The sequence below is a fragment of the Aethalodelphis obliquidens genome, unplaced genomic scaffold (assembly GCF_003676395.1).
Source record: "Aethalodelphis obliquidens isolate GAN/ISIS:26980383/991018 unplaced genomic scaffold, ASM367639v1 scaffold38, whole genome shotgun sequence".
Taxonomy (NCBI): Eukaryota; Metazoa; Chordata; class Mammalia; order Artiodactyla; family Delphinidae; genus Aethalodelphis; species Aethalodelphis obliquidens.
In genome coordinates this window covers 7,834,404-7,850,121 of record NW_020837982.1, presented here as the reverse complement: position 1 = coordinate 7,850,121, position 15,718 = coordinate 7,834,404, and the positions used below count along the sequence as shown (strand labels likewise).

At 54.4% G+C, this 15,718-nt stretch overlaps 1 protein-coding gene across 1 annotated transcript in view; it reads left to right on the top strand.

Moving 5' to 3' along the window:
* The window catches only part of ITGAE (integrin subunit alpha E), a 68,735-nt gene that overhangs the window by 22,564 nt on the left and 30,453 nt on the right, over positions 1-15,718 (top strand). The window contains exons 2-11 of the mRNA XM_027130695.1: positions 902-1,019; positions 8,393-8,484; positions 9,711-9,778; positions 10,130-10,247; positions 10,468-10,611; positions 11,023-11,138; positions 11,737-11,888; positions 13,108-13,261; positions 13,794-13,944; positions 14,453-14,520. Of these exons, the coding sequence (XP_026986496.1) occupies positions 902-1,019; positions 8,393-8,484; positions 9,711-9,778; positions 10,130-10,247; positions 10,468-10,611; positions 11,023-11,138; positions 11,737-11,888; positions 13,108-13,261; positions 13,794-13,944; positions 14,453-14,520 (1,181 nt within the window). The remainder of the gene's footprint in view (positions 1-901; positions 1,020-8,392; positions 8,485-9,710; positions 9,779-10,129; positions 10,248-10,467; positions 10,612-11,022; positions 11,139-11,736; positions 11,889-13,107; positions 13,262-13,793; positions 13,945-14,452; positions 14,521-15,718) is intronic.

Here is a 15,718-nt window from a genome sequence, read left to right as displayed (position 1 = left end):
CCCCAGGAAGCTCCTTTCTGCTCCTTCCCAGTTAATCCCCATCCCACATTAGCCCAGGCAATATTTTCTTTTGCTATAGATTAGTTTTGCTGGTTCTAGAACAGCATATAAATGGAATCATACAGTAGATACTCTTTTATGTAAGACTTCTTTCACTGAGCATAATGATATTCATGATTCACCCATCTTGCTGTGTGTGTCAATTGTTCGTTCCTTTTTACTCCTGTGTAGTATTCCATTGTCTGAATACGTCAGTTTATCGATTCCCCAGTTGATGGACATTTGGGTTGTTTCCAGTTTGGGACTGTTACAAATAAAGCTGCTATAAACATTCTTTTTCTGAGGTATTTTTGAGGACATGTGTTTTCTCTTGGGTCACTTGATGGGCAGGTACGTAGACAGAATGTATGCAGACCCTCACCCTGGGGCCCGTAGTCTATTTTAACTTTGGTACATGACACGGTGATGAGCATGTGCTCCGTGGCAGGTATAGAAAGTGCACAGTGGGAGGTGTGAGAAGGTAGCAAGTGCTCTGGGACAGAACCAAGGAAGGCCTCCTGGAGGAGGGGGTCTTGGTGCCAACACAGCTTGGTTTAGTGGGAGGACCAGGGTCTCTGGGTCAGACACGCCTGCATTCCAGTCTTATTCCCATGGAAAAAAGGTTCTTGGTAGCGGGGGGACTTCCCTGGTGGTCCAGTGGTTAAGATTCCGCACTTCCACTGCATGGGGCATGGGTTTGATCCCTGGTCAGGGAACTAAGATCCCACATGCCATGTGGTTCATCCAAAAAAAAATCCTTGGGAGTCTTGCTTTCCTCATCTGTAAAATGGGGATAGTGGCAATGCAGGATGTGATGGAATAATGGTGCCTCTTTTGTTAAATGTTCTTTTTTTCTCTTCAGGCCTGGCTCCCCTGGCCACCTTCAATGTGGACATGGTCCAGACCTGGGTGACTCCCAAGGGAGTCCCCTACGTGCTCAGCTCACTTCTGCATCAGGACTCCAGCACCAACCAGACCTGGTGAGTGGGGCCTGGCGCGCGGGGCGGGGTGTGTGAGGACTGATGAGTCCTCGGGGAGCCTGAGAAGGCCCCCAGACAAGCCCTCGGCACCCCACACCCCAGCCTGGGGAGAACCCCCTTTCAGAAGGGCGTGCAGGGGAGAGGCCGTTAGCTCAGGGCCTGTTCTCCCAGCCCTGGCCCCTCTCCTCACCCTGGCCTCTCCGGGGGTGGGGGAGGGGAGGCTAAAAAACTTTTAAAGTTTATCAAGGCTCTTTTGTCTGTTACAAAAGTAACGTGCTCAACATAGAAGTTTTGGACAGTGACGGAAAATATTTCCTTTAAATGGAAAATATGAGGCAGGCGGGCGTGGTGGTTACGAGGAGGCTGTGCATCTGGTCGCCGTGATTCGGTGACAGCTTTGCTCTGTATTTATAGCAAGGCATGCAACCCCCGGCCTCAGTTTCTCATCTCTGCAGTGGGGGTGATTATTTTCCTACCTCACAGGGTTGTTGCAAAGAGTATTTGAGTTCATGCACGTAAAGTGTTTGGCACAATTTCTGGCCAAATTTAAGATCAATACGCATTACTTTGTATTTTAAACTTCTCATCTGTACCCACCCATTAGATAAGTAAAACATTTTAAGTCTGATCACATTCTGCTGGTAAGGCTGTGGTGAAACAGGAACTTGTAGGAATGTGAGTTGGTATAACCACCTGGGAGAATCATTTTGCCGTATCAGGTAGAGCTGAGGATGCAGGCGGCCCTTGATTCAGTGATTCCACCCCCAGATACCAACCCTAGGGAACTTTTGGGGCACACCTAGAGATATTGACTGGGACATTGTTTTGAAATAAGCATCGTCGGAAAAATGGAAGACATGAGGTGTGAATCATACAATGCGACACTGAAAGCAGGTAAAATGAACGAATTGAGTGCAGTGGTTATGAACCGGATCAGTCTCGAAACACATTGTAAAATGAAAAAGGCAAGTTGTAGAATTATTTATACCATGGCCATTCACTCCGCAAGCATTTATACAATAACAACTTCTCTGTGCCAGGCCCTGAGGGAACAGTAGTGAGCAAAGCAGACACAAATCCTTATGCTCGGGGGAAATAGACAATAAGCAAGTAAATCAAATGTAGATTCTATCAGAGGGAGGTAGTGGTGGTGTGCTGTTTAGGGACATGTCTTTGGTTTTAGGAGAAGTTCTGCAGTGAAGGGTCATGACACACACTCCAACGTCCCCTGTTGTCGCCAAGATGACGTTTAGAGCTGCTCATTTTGAAGCCAGGGTTCAGTCAGAGTTCCTGTGTTGCGTATCGTGGCTGTATCTCTTTCGTCTCCCTTACTCTAGAGCAGCCCTTCCTCTCCCTGTCCGGTTCGTGGCAGGGCTCTTTCTGTGCTTGCTCCACTGCCCAGCTGCCCCTGGCTGGTTCCCTACCCCACCCCTCACCTGCCGCTGCTTTGCTTTGCTTCTGGTCCACGGTGAGGGGTTTCCTTCAGACCCGGCAACCCTGAGCCATGAGCCCAGGGTCCAGATAGCTTTGGGGCAGAGTCAGGTGAGGCACTCAGGGCTCCTGGCTGAGTGGAGCTCTGTTTGGTAGCAGATGGGTGGGCAGTGGTGGCTCCCGAGGCAGCCTCATAGCCCTGGACCTGGGCCACGGCCACGCCAGCCAAGCGGGCTCGGACCCTATGCTCGATTTCCTCACTGTCCAGTGAAGAGGCTGGTGACCATTAGATGTAAGTGGTGAGGGCAGGGCCCATTCACTCATTCATTCATTCATCAGTATTTTTGGAGCATCTGCTCAGTGCCAGGCAAAGCTAGGGGGATAAGGTACTAAAGGAGACAGTCCATGCCCTCATGGAGCTCCCAGGCTCTTGTGGGAAACAGACAAGTTGGTTGATGACAGGAGGAGTGAAGACTGCTCTGTGGGGACATCCAGGGTGCGTTGGGGACATAGAGGCACGTGTGTCCTTCAGCCAAAGGATGTACCTTGACACTGGGACTTAGGGGCTGAGTAGGAATTAGTGTGAGAAGGCATGGGAGGGGGAATCGGGGCTGAGGGCTGCTTGGTCAGAAGTCTGGAAGCCAGCCTGAGCCAGGTGCGGGGGCTGGGAAGGTGTCGGTGGCTGATGAGACATTGGATGGGGGAGGTGGGCCGTGCTTTGTCAGCCGGCACAAAGGTTTGGGGAGCCTGAAAGGCTTGAAGCACGGTGAGAAGGTTGTTAGGAATGTTCTGGTTCCAGGAAGAATTAAGGGTAAGCATTGCTGTGTTTTGTCTTGATAAAGTTCTATTGCTGCACTATTGCACAGAAAACTGCACGTGATCAGAGCGCCGCTCAGCGAATGTTCACAAAGTGAGCCACCCACGTGAGCAGCGTCCAGATCGAGGCAGAACAGGGCCAGCCTCGCATAAGCCCCCTGCAGCCATGTGCTCCCTTCCGCGCACATCCCAGGCGAGAGTTAACCCCCGCTCCCACCCCCGGCCCAGCTCTGCACTTTCTTTCACTGGGTGAATGCACTTCTTTTTATTAGGCACAGGGTGCCCAGCAGTGGAATTGCTGGATCGTGGCTTCTCCGCTGGGTCAGCATTCAGTTTTCACAAAGTTTGCAGTGTGTGAGCGTCCTGCACTCCCCGCACTCATCAAGGTCGAGGCTGGGTTTCGGCCATGCTGTGACCATCTCCTGCCGATGGTCCAGTACTCCTCCCTCCAGTACCCCAGCAGGGCCCTCACCACTCCAGCTTCAGACCCAACAGACTTTAACCCCCCTCCCTCAGAAGCCAAGCCAAAGGCTTCCCTGGTGGCGCAGTGGTTGGGAATCCGCCTGCCAATGCGGGCGACACCTTTTTGAGCCCTGGTCTGGGAAGATCCCGCATGCGGTGGAGCAACTAAGCCCGTGTGCCACAACTACTGAGCCTGCGCTCTGGAGCCTGTGAGCCACAACTGTGGAGCCCACGTGCCACAACTACTGAAGCCCACGTGCCTAGAGCCTGTGCTCCGCAACAAGACAAGCCACTGCAATGAGAAGCCCGGGCACCTCAGCGAGGAGTGGCCCCCACTCGCCGCAACTAGAGAAAGCCCACGTGCAGCAACGGAGACCCAACACAGCCAAAAATTAATAAATAAAATCAATAAATTTATATATTAAAAAAAAAAGCCAAGCTGAAACGCCACAGTGGAAGAGGGGACTTTGAAGTACCCAGAGCAGAAGGCTCCGAGCCCCCCAGGAGTGGGGGGAAGAGCCCACTTGGGCCCAAGGAAACCTCCCCGGACACCTGCTGAAGCAGAGAGGGTCTCACGGGTTTGAACGTGCAGCGGGGAAGGATGTGGTGGGAGGCACCTCTGGGTTCCTGCCTCAAACCTTGGAGCCTGAGACCACGGGCTGCCGCACAGGGCAGGAAACGCGCTTCTGGCCACCCCGGCCGCAGAGGAACAGGCTGGGCTCCTCGTGCAAGGACCACACATGCCTCTCTCTCCTCATGTTGTTTCTACGTAAGTTGTAACAGCCAGGGCTGGCAGCATCATGGACTTGGCCGCTGCAGCGGGGTGGAGTGGAATATAACGGAGGCCTTCCCCCTGGGCGGTATGGGAATAGACTCTGAGGACAGAGATGAGTTACAGCTGGGTGAAGCCAGGAGATGGGCTGCACTCAGCCCAGGTGTGATAGGGTCCCTGGGGCTGTCAGCTGATGGTGAGCTCAGTTATAGTTTAGTTTGCCAGCCACTCAGTCGGTAAACCTAGAGATCAAGAGACCACCCACCATGGTGGAGGTGGTTAAAGGGGCGGGCGGCAGAGGCAGCTCAGACGGGGCCCTGGGCCCCCGGCATCGCGTGACTGTGATATGGGTGGCAACCTTGGGTTCTGCAGTGAACAGCCTGTGCAGCTGTACGTGGTGGTCTCTCAAGAACTCACAGTCTAGGTGGGAAAAAAGCCAGGGATAAGTGTAGGTGTCCAGTAGTGAGGGCTTCCTGGAGGGCTTGGAGGGGGTCAAGGTGCTCCTTCTTTTGGGAAGGCTTCCTGAGGAGCTGGTACTTGGGACGATTGTTCTGCAGGAAAAGGAGCTGAAAGGCATTGCAAGCGGAAGAAACAGCTTGGGCCAAGGCCTAAAGGAGGAAGGAGAGCTGAGGCTATTCCAGGCCTGCACCTACCCCACCAAGACGTGGCTGGGTTGGATCCCAGTTCTGAGCCCACCTTTACGGGGGAGCAGAGAATAAGGTGCTGGGCCCAGGGCTGAGGCTCAGGCTGGGAGGGGTCTGCGGAAAGAGGCGACGTTGTTGAGCAGGCGACCTAATTTAGGGGCTCAGCTGCAAGCCCACAGAGCTCAGCTGCACGTGGTTCTCTGCCCCTCAGCCTTGCCCCAGATTAGCCCCCTCATGTGCTGCCTCGGCTGTTGTTCAGTCGTCATTTAACAGATGTTTACCAAACCCCTGCTCTGTGCCAGCCACTGTTCCAGGTGCTGGAAATAACATGGCAAACGAGAGGCAAGGGGAACTTGGGGAACTTGTGAGGTCTTGGACTTGGTTCACTGTTACCAAGCTCCTCTCCCCGTAGACCATAAGTTTCCTTGGGGAACTTAGAGTCTAGGGGGAGAGACTGATAATAAACAGTAAACAAGTAAACAGGATGCTATCAAACGGGAACAAGTTCTGGGAAGGAAATAAATGGGACGATGCAGAGCGGAGTAACTGGGTTGTGAGGTGAGGCTGGCTGGAGAAAGCATTTGTGAGGAGGTGACAGTTAAGCGAGGCCAAGGAATGAGAATGAGCCAGGTTGGGGAGAGAGGGGGCGCAGCAAGGCAGAGGGCCCAAGCCGGGAAAGAGCTGGGGGCAGCCTAGGAACGGAAGCCAGCCAGTGCGGGGCTAGAGCTTGGAGAGCAAAGGAGCAGGAGGGGAGTCTCAGCGGTGGGGAGGTGCTAGATGGTGCAGGGCCCCGTGGGCTGCAGCAAGGGCTGTGGACTCTTCACCTAAGTGCACGGGAGGCAGCTGAAACAGGGCAGTGACGTGGTGTCATCTACAAGGGTATACTTATTTTATTTTATTTAAACAAATATTTATTTATTATTTATTTGCCTGCGCCGGTCTTAGCTGAGGCACGTAGGATCTTTGTTGCGGCATGCATGTGAGATCTAGTTCCCCAACCAGGGATCGAACCCGGACCCGCTGCATTGGGAGCTCGGAGTCTTACCCACTGGACCACCAGGGAAGTCCCAAGAGCAAATTTAAAAAACAAACAACAGAAAAAAATAACAGGGGGCTATTACTACACACCAGGCAAGATGATGGTGGCAGGGGAAACAGAGAGAAGAGATGTTCTCTAGATATAGTTTGGAGGAAGAACCAACAGGGTTTACTGATGGATTTGATGAAGGGGATGAGTGAAAAGACGAAGCAAGGGTGCCCCCAGGCTTTGGACTTCAGAATATAGTGGTTGGTGGTGCCATGTATCGTGTCAGGGAAGATGGAACGGTTCAGTTCAGGCGATGGAGAGCAAGACCATAGTTCTGTTTCGAACGTTCTAAGTTTGAGATGCCTAATAGACAATGGGCAGTTGTTTATTAGTTTCCTAGGGCTGCTGTAACAATTCATCACAAACTTAGTGGCTTAAAACAGCACAAATGACTATCTTACAGTTTTAGAGGTCAGATGTCCAAAGAGGGTCTTACTGAGCTGAGATCAAGGCATTAGCAGGGCTGTGTTCCTTCTAGAGCCTCAAGGGGAGGATCTGTTTCCTCACTTCCTTTGGGTTCTAGGCGCTGCCTGCATTCCTTGGCTTGTGGCCCCTTCCTCCATTTTTAAAGGGTCTGATAAGGACCCTCGTGATTACATTGGACCTACCCAGATAATCCAGTATAAATTCCCCAGCACAAGATCTTTAGCTTAATCTACGAAGTCCCTTTTGCCATAAAAAGTAGCGTATTCCTGGGCTCGGGGGGTTAGGACATGGACTTCTCTGGGCGGGGCAGGTCATTATTCTGCTTTCTAGAGCTGCGCTGGTCTGGCTTCTGGTGGAGGGATGCTAGCATTGCAGATATAAAGGTGGGAATGTCAGCATTGATAGGTGTACGGAAGCAAGGGATTGGAGGGGGGATCAATCACCAGGGAGAGTGTGTGGGCGAGGAAAACAGGGACCCAGCCCCGGGACACCAGTGACATTTAGAAGTCAGACAGTGAATGAGCAAGCAAAGGAGTTTGAGAAGGAGTAGTGAGAGAGGTCAGGGGAACCAGAAAGAAAGTGGTTCAAGGGAGAGACGGTTACTTCTGCCCCGGGCTGTTGAGAGGTTGAGGAAGATGAGGGCAGAAAGGTGTCCCTTGGATCTGACGATGTGTGGACCACCGCTGACCTTGACAGGACCCGTCAGGGGTGGAAGTCAGCTTGGGCTGGGGTAAGCTGCGTAGGGCACACACACAGGTGTAGATTTTATTATTATCCTGTCACCCATGGAGATAAGTGAATGATACATTTCATATTTTTTTTAAATGTCAAGTAACGGGAGATGAGGAAGGGGAAACATGACCTCGTTCCTGGCCCCCAAACCACTGTAACTCATCATGACCTGTCTCATCCCCTTTATAAAGCTTCCCCTTTATAAAGCTTCCCCTTTATAAAGTCCTCCGTGGCTGCCTACTGCCCTCAGCATAAAACCTTGGACTTGGTTCAGTGTTACCAAGCTCAGCCTCGGGCCCCTTCCCCAACACCCCCTACTCACAGCTCCTAGGATGGGGAGCTCTCTCCCTGTCTCGGGGCAGCCCTGATCCTCCCTGGGCAGCATGCACACGGAATGTTTAGGCTGACGCTGGCTCTCTGCTGTCTCCCTGGGCAGGGGGCAGAGTTTGCCATTGGGAATCACGTCTCCTGAGGCTGCCTTAACCAGGCTGAGGGGCCCAGAACCTCCAGTTCTGACCTGCCCCTAGGAGAGGGGCACAAGTGTGCTCTTCTCAGGAAGTGCTGTCACTGGGGCCAGGTGGGGCAGGCGCCCTTGCAGCCACTAGGAAGGCAACAGAAGGAAGGCTTCTGTCCCCAGCAGAAGCAACTGTGCTGCTGGTGGCTTCCTGGTTCCCCCCACCGCCATCAAAGAGCAGTGAGTGTTTATTTACCACCAATATCACCCCATTTCTGTCAGGGTGGGCCAGCAGGCAGAGAGGGGATGCATTTAGCCATTTCCTGCCTGGAGCTGTGCAAAGGTTGAGCCCATGCCTCCCTTGTAAGGCAGATCCACCATCCTGGGCTGGGAGCCTGCCCGCCTTTCCAGGTCTGGTCTTCTCCATAGTTTTCCCCACAGGGAACCTGTGGGTCTGTGGGCCTGGAATGGAAGGACTGTGTCTGGGCAGGTAGGGAGGAAAAGGGAATCGCTGACCAGCTCAACTTTGCTGCCGACTCTTTCGCTCAGGCTCCTGGTAACCAGCCCCAGGACCAGCAGGACGGCAAGGCCCCTGTATCAGTGTTCCCTCATTCAGGATGAGCTCCATTGCCAGCCAGTAGGTAAGTCAGCCCCTGCTCCCGGGAATGCTCCCAGGACCTCCTTTCTAGGAATCCCACTCATCCAGCCCAACCATTCCAGTCTCTCCACCCTAGCCTCCACCACCAGCCACAGCAAGCCTTCCATCTGGTGCCCAATCCCATCCCCACCCAACCCTAACCCCCAGCCCACCTTTCCGGACCCAATCCTAACAACAAAAATGAAACCTAAAATGGATGGAGTGCTTACAGAGTCACCTGACGCTCTGCTAAGTGGTTCGCGGACTTTTAACCCTTAAAACCACACTATTTTACAGAAGGGAAAGCTACAGTTCAGAGAAGTCCTTTGGTTTCCACTATGACTAAGGTCACGCATCTGAGCAGCACCACAGATGCAAACCCAACTCCACCCAATTCCAAAACCCAACCTACCGCAACTCACCACGCCTCAATGGAACCCACCCCCGCCCTGCGCCCCTGCAATCTAACTGTGGCCATCCTAGCGCCTAGCATGGGGTCTGCCATATATTAGGTGCTCAATAATGCTGTTTGAATGAACAAAGGAATGGACCTAATTCGCTCGTTGACCAAACTCCTCCCATCCTGCCCAGCCCAACTGAAGGCCCACTTTGCTGACGACCGTTGGGCCATGTCAGGTGGAGTGCTGGTCTCTGTGGGAGGCGCTGTGTTGAACAGCCTCCATCTCTGCATCAGAAGGGCACACGGTCCGGCAGGGTGACTGAGTGATCCTGGGACTCAGAAATGCAAGTGTCCTGAGGCCCACAGTGGGGCGGGAGGGGAAGGAGCTGCACTTCTGCCCCTGGGGATGTGGGGCAGTAAGATTCCCCAGAGACAGGACTTGGAGAGGGGAGAGTTCATTGGATTCTAGGGCCAGTCCCCCAGCCTCTTGCCATTCCTCCCTGGTGCTGCACACACCTGCCAGCTGCCCAGCAGCCCAGGGGCCCCTGGACGACCAGCACCAGGTCTCAATGTTTCTGGATCCCTATCACCATCTGTCGCAGGCTGGGCACAGAGCAGACATCACAGGGCATATGTTGAATGAGACGCCAAATGAGCCTGGGAGAGAGGCCTGTCCTTGAAGGCCCCCCGCATCTAGCTTCTAGAGGTTGCTCTGAGTGGCCAGCTCTTCCTCATGGGGCTTTGACCAAGATGGCCCTGTGCCCTCTGACCTTGGCTCCTGGGTTGCCTCCCAGCATTCCTCCCTCCTTACCTGGGCCTCACTGTTTCAGAGAATGTCCCCATCCCAAAGGGGAGGTACCGTGGAGTGACAGTTGTCCGGAACCACCATGGTGTTTTGGTGAGTATGCGTGGCGAGGGAGGGTGGAGGGCCTTGGGGAGCTGGTGCTACCCCTGTGGTTGACCGTGGTGGATACCAGTCCTGACTGGCGTGTTATTCTCAGGGCTGGGCCCAGCTGTATCCCCGGCAGCCCCAGGGCTGACAGTGGCTCTGAGCTGGGTACTCCGTGTGACCCAGCACACTGACCCTGGCAGCAACTCCTACCCCTGGGGAGGGGTGAGCACGCTGTTCCTGCGTCCCCTGCCTGGTTGAGCCACTGGATTCTGACGGGGGGGTGTGGGTGTGGCTGTGACGAGGGGGCCTGGGCTGGGGGTGACCCGGGCTTTCCCCTCCTTTCTCCCCCTCCTCTAGGTCTGCATTCAAGTGACGACCCGGTGGCCCCAGAGCCTCAGCTCAGAGCTCACAGGCAACTGCATCCTGCTGGCCCCTGACCTCCGTCCCCGTGCCCAGGTCTACTTCTCCGACCTTGGTAAGGACTGGACCCTCGTTGGACAGGTCTGAAGGGATATCCTGGGGTCTGCAAGAAGAGGCGCCAGCCCGTGGTAGATGCAGAGGGACACGGGCCCGGAGAGGGCAAGGCAGGCTTAGGCCCCATGTGAAGGAACCAGGGCAGAGCTAAGAGCAGGCTTACCTGGAGGTGAACGAGGAGGCCATCTGACTCGGAGCTTTTCCATGTGTACTTTTTAAAGAAAAATTACTGGACCCTGATGCCCCTGTGGATGCTGGAGACTGCTCCAGGAACAAAAAAGGCAGCACGGAGAACACAGCCAGGCTGCGCCGGGAATTGAAGGTGGAGGAGGAGGAGACAGAGGACGAGGACGAGGAGGCAGCTGGTGAGAAGAGGCAAATCTGGTCGCTCCCAGGGCTGTCAGAGCTGACTCCCTAGGCTGGAGACCTCCAGGGCTGAGGTGTGCCTAGGTCCAAGAGATGGAGAGCAGTGGCTGGATTCTGCAGGCCTGGCCAGTCCCAGCCCTGTCTCTCTCCATCTTACAGCTGGGAAAACTGAGGCCCAGAGAGTGGGGGTGCTGGGAGTGACTCACGCAGCAAGGCAGAGCCTGAGCAGGTTCGGGCTCTCTCTCTGCCTCTGAGACAAGGCTTCACTCTTGGGAGTGGCACCGATGCCCTCCCTAAACTGAGCCCTCAGGGCTTGAACTGGGTGGGTGCCCTTCAGGGCAGGACGAGTTGCCCTCACTCCTGCCCCAGATGCCAAGCCCACTCCTGACCTGTTCCCTGTCTTGGCCCAGGCACCGAGATCGCCATCATCCTGGATGGCTCAGGAAGCATCGATCCCCCAGACTTCCAGAGAGCTAAAGACTTCATCTCCAACATGATGAAGAACATCTATGAGAAGTGCTTTGAGGTGGGCTTCCCTAAGGGCTGGACTCACACAGCTTGTGTGTTATCTACCGCTGGGAACAAACCACCTCAAAACATGCACCAGCGATCTGCTCTCCTTCTATGGGTCAGCTGTTCGGTCTGGGCTCAGCTGGGTGGTTCTTTTGCTGGTCTTGCCTAGAGTTATTCCTGCAGCTGCAGACATCTGGTTGTTTGACTAGACCCTAAGATGCCCTTGCTTGTCTGGACCATGTGTCTCCAGCAGCCCAGCCCAACTCTTTCATGGCAAGCACTTTCCAAACCTCTGATTATATCACATTTGCTGATGTCCCATTGGCCAAAGCAAGTCACCTGGCCTATCCTGGAGTCAGTGTGGAAGAGGGGGACTACACAGGGACATGGATTCAAGGAGAAGTCTGTGATTCACTGGGAGCCATTACTATCATACCTTCCTCCACCCCCACTGGCTTAGAGATTTCCCTCTGCCTGAGTATTTCCTCCTGCCCAGAAACTAGGAGGAATGAGTGGATTCTTCCACTGCTTCCAGGCGGAGCCATCTAAGGGGCAGGGGTGGCCTTGGGCAACTTTGCCAAACTCCTTCCCTCTCGGCCCCTCCCCTGCAGTGCAACTTTGCCCTGGTGCAGTATGGGGAAGTCATCCAGACAGAGCTTGACCTTCAGGACAGCCAAGACGTTACAGCGTCCCTCGCCAGAGTCCAGAACATCACTCAAGTGGGGAGTGTCACCAAGACTGCCTCTGCCATGCAGCATGTCCTGTGAGTGTGAGGGCAACAGAATTACCTGTCCACCTGCTGAGTGCCAGTCCACGGCCCCGCCCAGAGGCTCTGAGGCGTCCTACCTGGGGAAGGTGGCTGGACAGACTGTGTAGAGGAGAGGGTCAGGGCTCAGGCTCTTCCTTGGTGAAAGGGGACACTGTGAGGTCTTCCCACCCAGCCTTGGCTGATAGATGACGCCCCAAGACGGTCCTCCAAAAATTCTTCCAAAGACTCCTCCTGCGAGCAGCAGTAGGGCACGGTGCTTATCAGAGGGGCTTAGTGGGCAGGCTCCCTGGGTTCAATCCCAGCTACAGTTTGTACTCGTGAGACCTTGGGCGAGTTGCCTAACCGCTCTATGCTTCAATTTTCTCACTTTTTTTTCTTTTTTCTTTTCTTTTTTGCGGTACGCGGGCCTCTCACTGTTGTGGCCTCTCCCGTTGCGGAGCACAGGCTCCGGACGCGCAGGCTCAGCGGCCATGGCTCACGGGCCCAGCCGCTCCGCGGCACGTGGGATCTTCCCGGACCGGGGCACGAACCCGCGTCCCCTGCATCGGCAGGCGGACTCTCAACCACTGCGCCACCAGGGAAGCCTCAATTTTCTCACTTTTAAAATGAGAATAATAGGGAATTCCCTGGTAGTCCAGTGGTTAGGACTTGGCGCTTTCACTGCTGAGGCCAGGGTTCAGTCCCTGGTCGGGGAACTAAGATCCTGCAAGCTGCCAGTAATAATGATTAATAATAATAATAATAATAATAATACTTGCCTTAAAATATGTACGGTGCATACCAGAGTGCCTGGCATCTAAGTTCTATGTAAATCTTAGCCACTGTTTTTAATATCATTATTATTCCCACACATACACACGAGGAATAGACTCCAGTGCTGTCCAGCACCTTTCTTTTTCTTTTTTTTAAAATAAATTTATTTATTTACTTATTTTTGGCTGCATTGGGTCTTCGTTGCTGTGCACTGGCTTTCTCTAGTTGTCCAGCACCTTTCTATTGGGAGCAGGTGAGGGGTAAGAACACCTGTGTTGCAGCCTCACCTCCACCCGCGCAGCTGTGTACCCAGGGACGTCACCACCCCTCTCTGGGCCTTTGTTCTCCCAGGAGGGCTCCTTAATCCTCTTCAATTCTAAAACAGGTCAGTGAATAAAATCTCCCCAGGGCTCAGTCATCCCTTTGGCAAAGTTCTTTCCCTTTACTCTCCCCGATTTAGAGACAACATCTTCACACCAAGCCATGGCTCCAGAGAAAAGGCATCCAAGGTCATGGTGGTGCTCACTGATGGGGACATATTCGGGGACCCCCTCAACCTCACAGCTGTCATCGACTCCACAAAGATGCAAGGTGTTGAGCGCTTTGCCATTGGGGTAAGAACTAGGTGCTGGGGGTACCTCGTGACCCTGTGCAGCCTGGGGTGGGGAGAAGCCAGGGCTCCTAGAAGGGCTTCGGTAAGCAGCTTACCCAAACCCTGCTGCACTCACAAACACTCACCAACTTCTCTTCTTTCAGCCCCCGTGTCCTATGCACCCCGCACTCCCCACCCCACTCAGGGTCTTCCCCACAGACGGCTCATTTCCCAGTGGTGGTCACAGCTCACTCGCCCAGCAGTGATGGGGACAGCAGTGGACACCCTGGGAGCCCACAGGAGGGATGTCAGGGAAGGTTCCAGGAGGAGCGGGTGCTGAGCTGAGTCTCGGAGGACAAAGAGGAGTAGCTGACGTGGGGCACAGGGGAGGCGGGAAGGGCTCTGCAGGCAGAGGGAATAGCGTGGGCAGGGGTGAGGAGCTGGTGTGTTCAGGAAAACACACGTAGAGTGTGTGGGAGAACAGGGAGCAGGGAAAGAAGGAGGCCTGGAGAGCCCTCGCGGTGCTGGCCCACTGACCCAGGGCCTCTGTGCAGGTGGGAGATGCATTTAATAAAACTAGGGCGTACAACGAGCTGAAGCTGATCGCCTCGGACCCCGATGAGGACCATGCCTTCAAGGTGACCAACTACGCAGCGCTGGATGGGCTGCTGAGCAAACTGCAGCAGAGCATCATTAGCGTGGAAGGTGAGGCTCCAGGTCCCTGGCCACCCCTGTGTGGCAGCCCCCTCGGCATTCAGCAGGAGGCCCGAGGCCCACGCTCCAGCCCTACTCCTGTCCTCCCTCCATGTGGCACTCTGGCAACTCCTGTCACCTCTCTGAGCCTCAGCTGTTCCATCTCTAAAAAGGCAACAATATCCCCAGCCTTCCTCACTTCCCCCAAATTCCATGAAACTCTGATGAGAAGCTCTTTCTGGTGCTGGAGGAAGAAGGGTGACTGGGGCATGATTCCTGCTCCCAGGAGCTCCCAGGTGAGGAAACTGAGGCCCAGGAAGAGGGAGGGGATGGCCCTCTTCCCAGCTATGCTGCCAGTAGCTGCTAAAGCAGGACCCGGATCTCTACTCCAACCTGATGCTCGTCCCATCCTACCAGAACCTCCTTCCCTCTGGGAAGAGGCCAAGCCGGACCCTTCCCCGACTTGGTTTCTCCCTTCACCTTGGCCCACAGCAGTCTCACTGGGCTTCTTGGCTTCCAGGCACGGTCGGAGATGCCCTCCACTACCAGCTGGCACAGGTCGGGTTCAGCGCCCAGATCCTGGACGAGGTACGTGGCCGACTCAGCACCAGGCAGGCTCTCCACAGAGGAGGGGCCCCGGCGACTCCCAGGGACTCAGGGTCCCCTGGCTCTCAGTGCCCTGTGCTGAGGCCTCTGAAGGAGCCAGTTTAAGATTTTTTTTTTCATAGAGATTTTTTGATGTGAACCATTTTTAAAGTCTTTATTGAATTTGTTACAATATTGCTTCTGTTTTATATATTTTGGTTTTTTGGCCCCGAGGCATGTGGGATCTTAGCTCCCCAACCCGGGATCAAACCTGCGTGCCCTGCATTGGAAGGCAAAGTCTTAACCACTGGACCACCAGGGAAGTCCCATGAAAGAGCCATTTTAGGACAAAGGGAAACACTTCTGTGTGCTCGCCCTAACCTGGCCCTTTGAGGTCGAGGAGAGAGTGGCCCTGTTTATAACAGGAGGTCATTTCGTCCTGCGCTCAAGGATTAAGCAGCTTCCTTAACACAGACTGGTAACACCCAGCCCTGGGTGGGCTTGCCTACCAAGCCGGGTACTTCTCCCCACCAGAGGCCCTGTTCCCCACAGACGGGCAGTGAGGACACCGTCCCTGCATGTGGTGGAAGCCCAGTTAGCACATCACTCGACACAGGTGGGCCTTGGGTGCCAGACTCAGGCTGTGCAGACTTGGAGGACATGAGCCCCATTTTGCCCAGTCGTACTTTTTTTAAAAAAATTTATTTTAATTTATTTATTTTTGGCTGTGTCGGCTCTTCGTTGCTGCACGTGGGCTTTCTCTAGTTGCAGCGAGTGGGGGATTCTCTTGTGGAGCATGGGCTCTAGGCACGCAGGCTTCAGTAATTGTGGCATGAGGGCTCACTAGTTGTGGCTCATAGGCTCTAGAGCACAGGCTCAGTAGTTGTGGCGCACTGGCTTAGTTGCTCTGCGGGATGTGGGATCTTCCCGGACCAGGGCTTGAACCTGTGTCCCCTGCGTTGGCAAGTGGATTCTTAACCACTGTGCCACCAGGGAAGTCCCTCAGTCATACTTTTTTAAATGCTCAACATCTGGGCCCCGGGTTGGATTTCTGCCCCAGGGGTTGCTGGTACTGGAGGGACAGCTGCCCTGACAGGGTCATGGGGTACAAGGCAGGAACCCAGTGTCTGCCTCTCGCCTTCCTCCTACGTCTCTGGCCGGGTGCACCGAATGCCCCTCATCCCCCCTGCAAGGTTTGCTG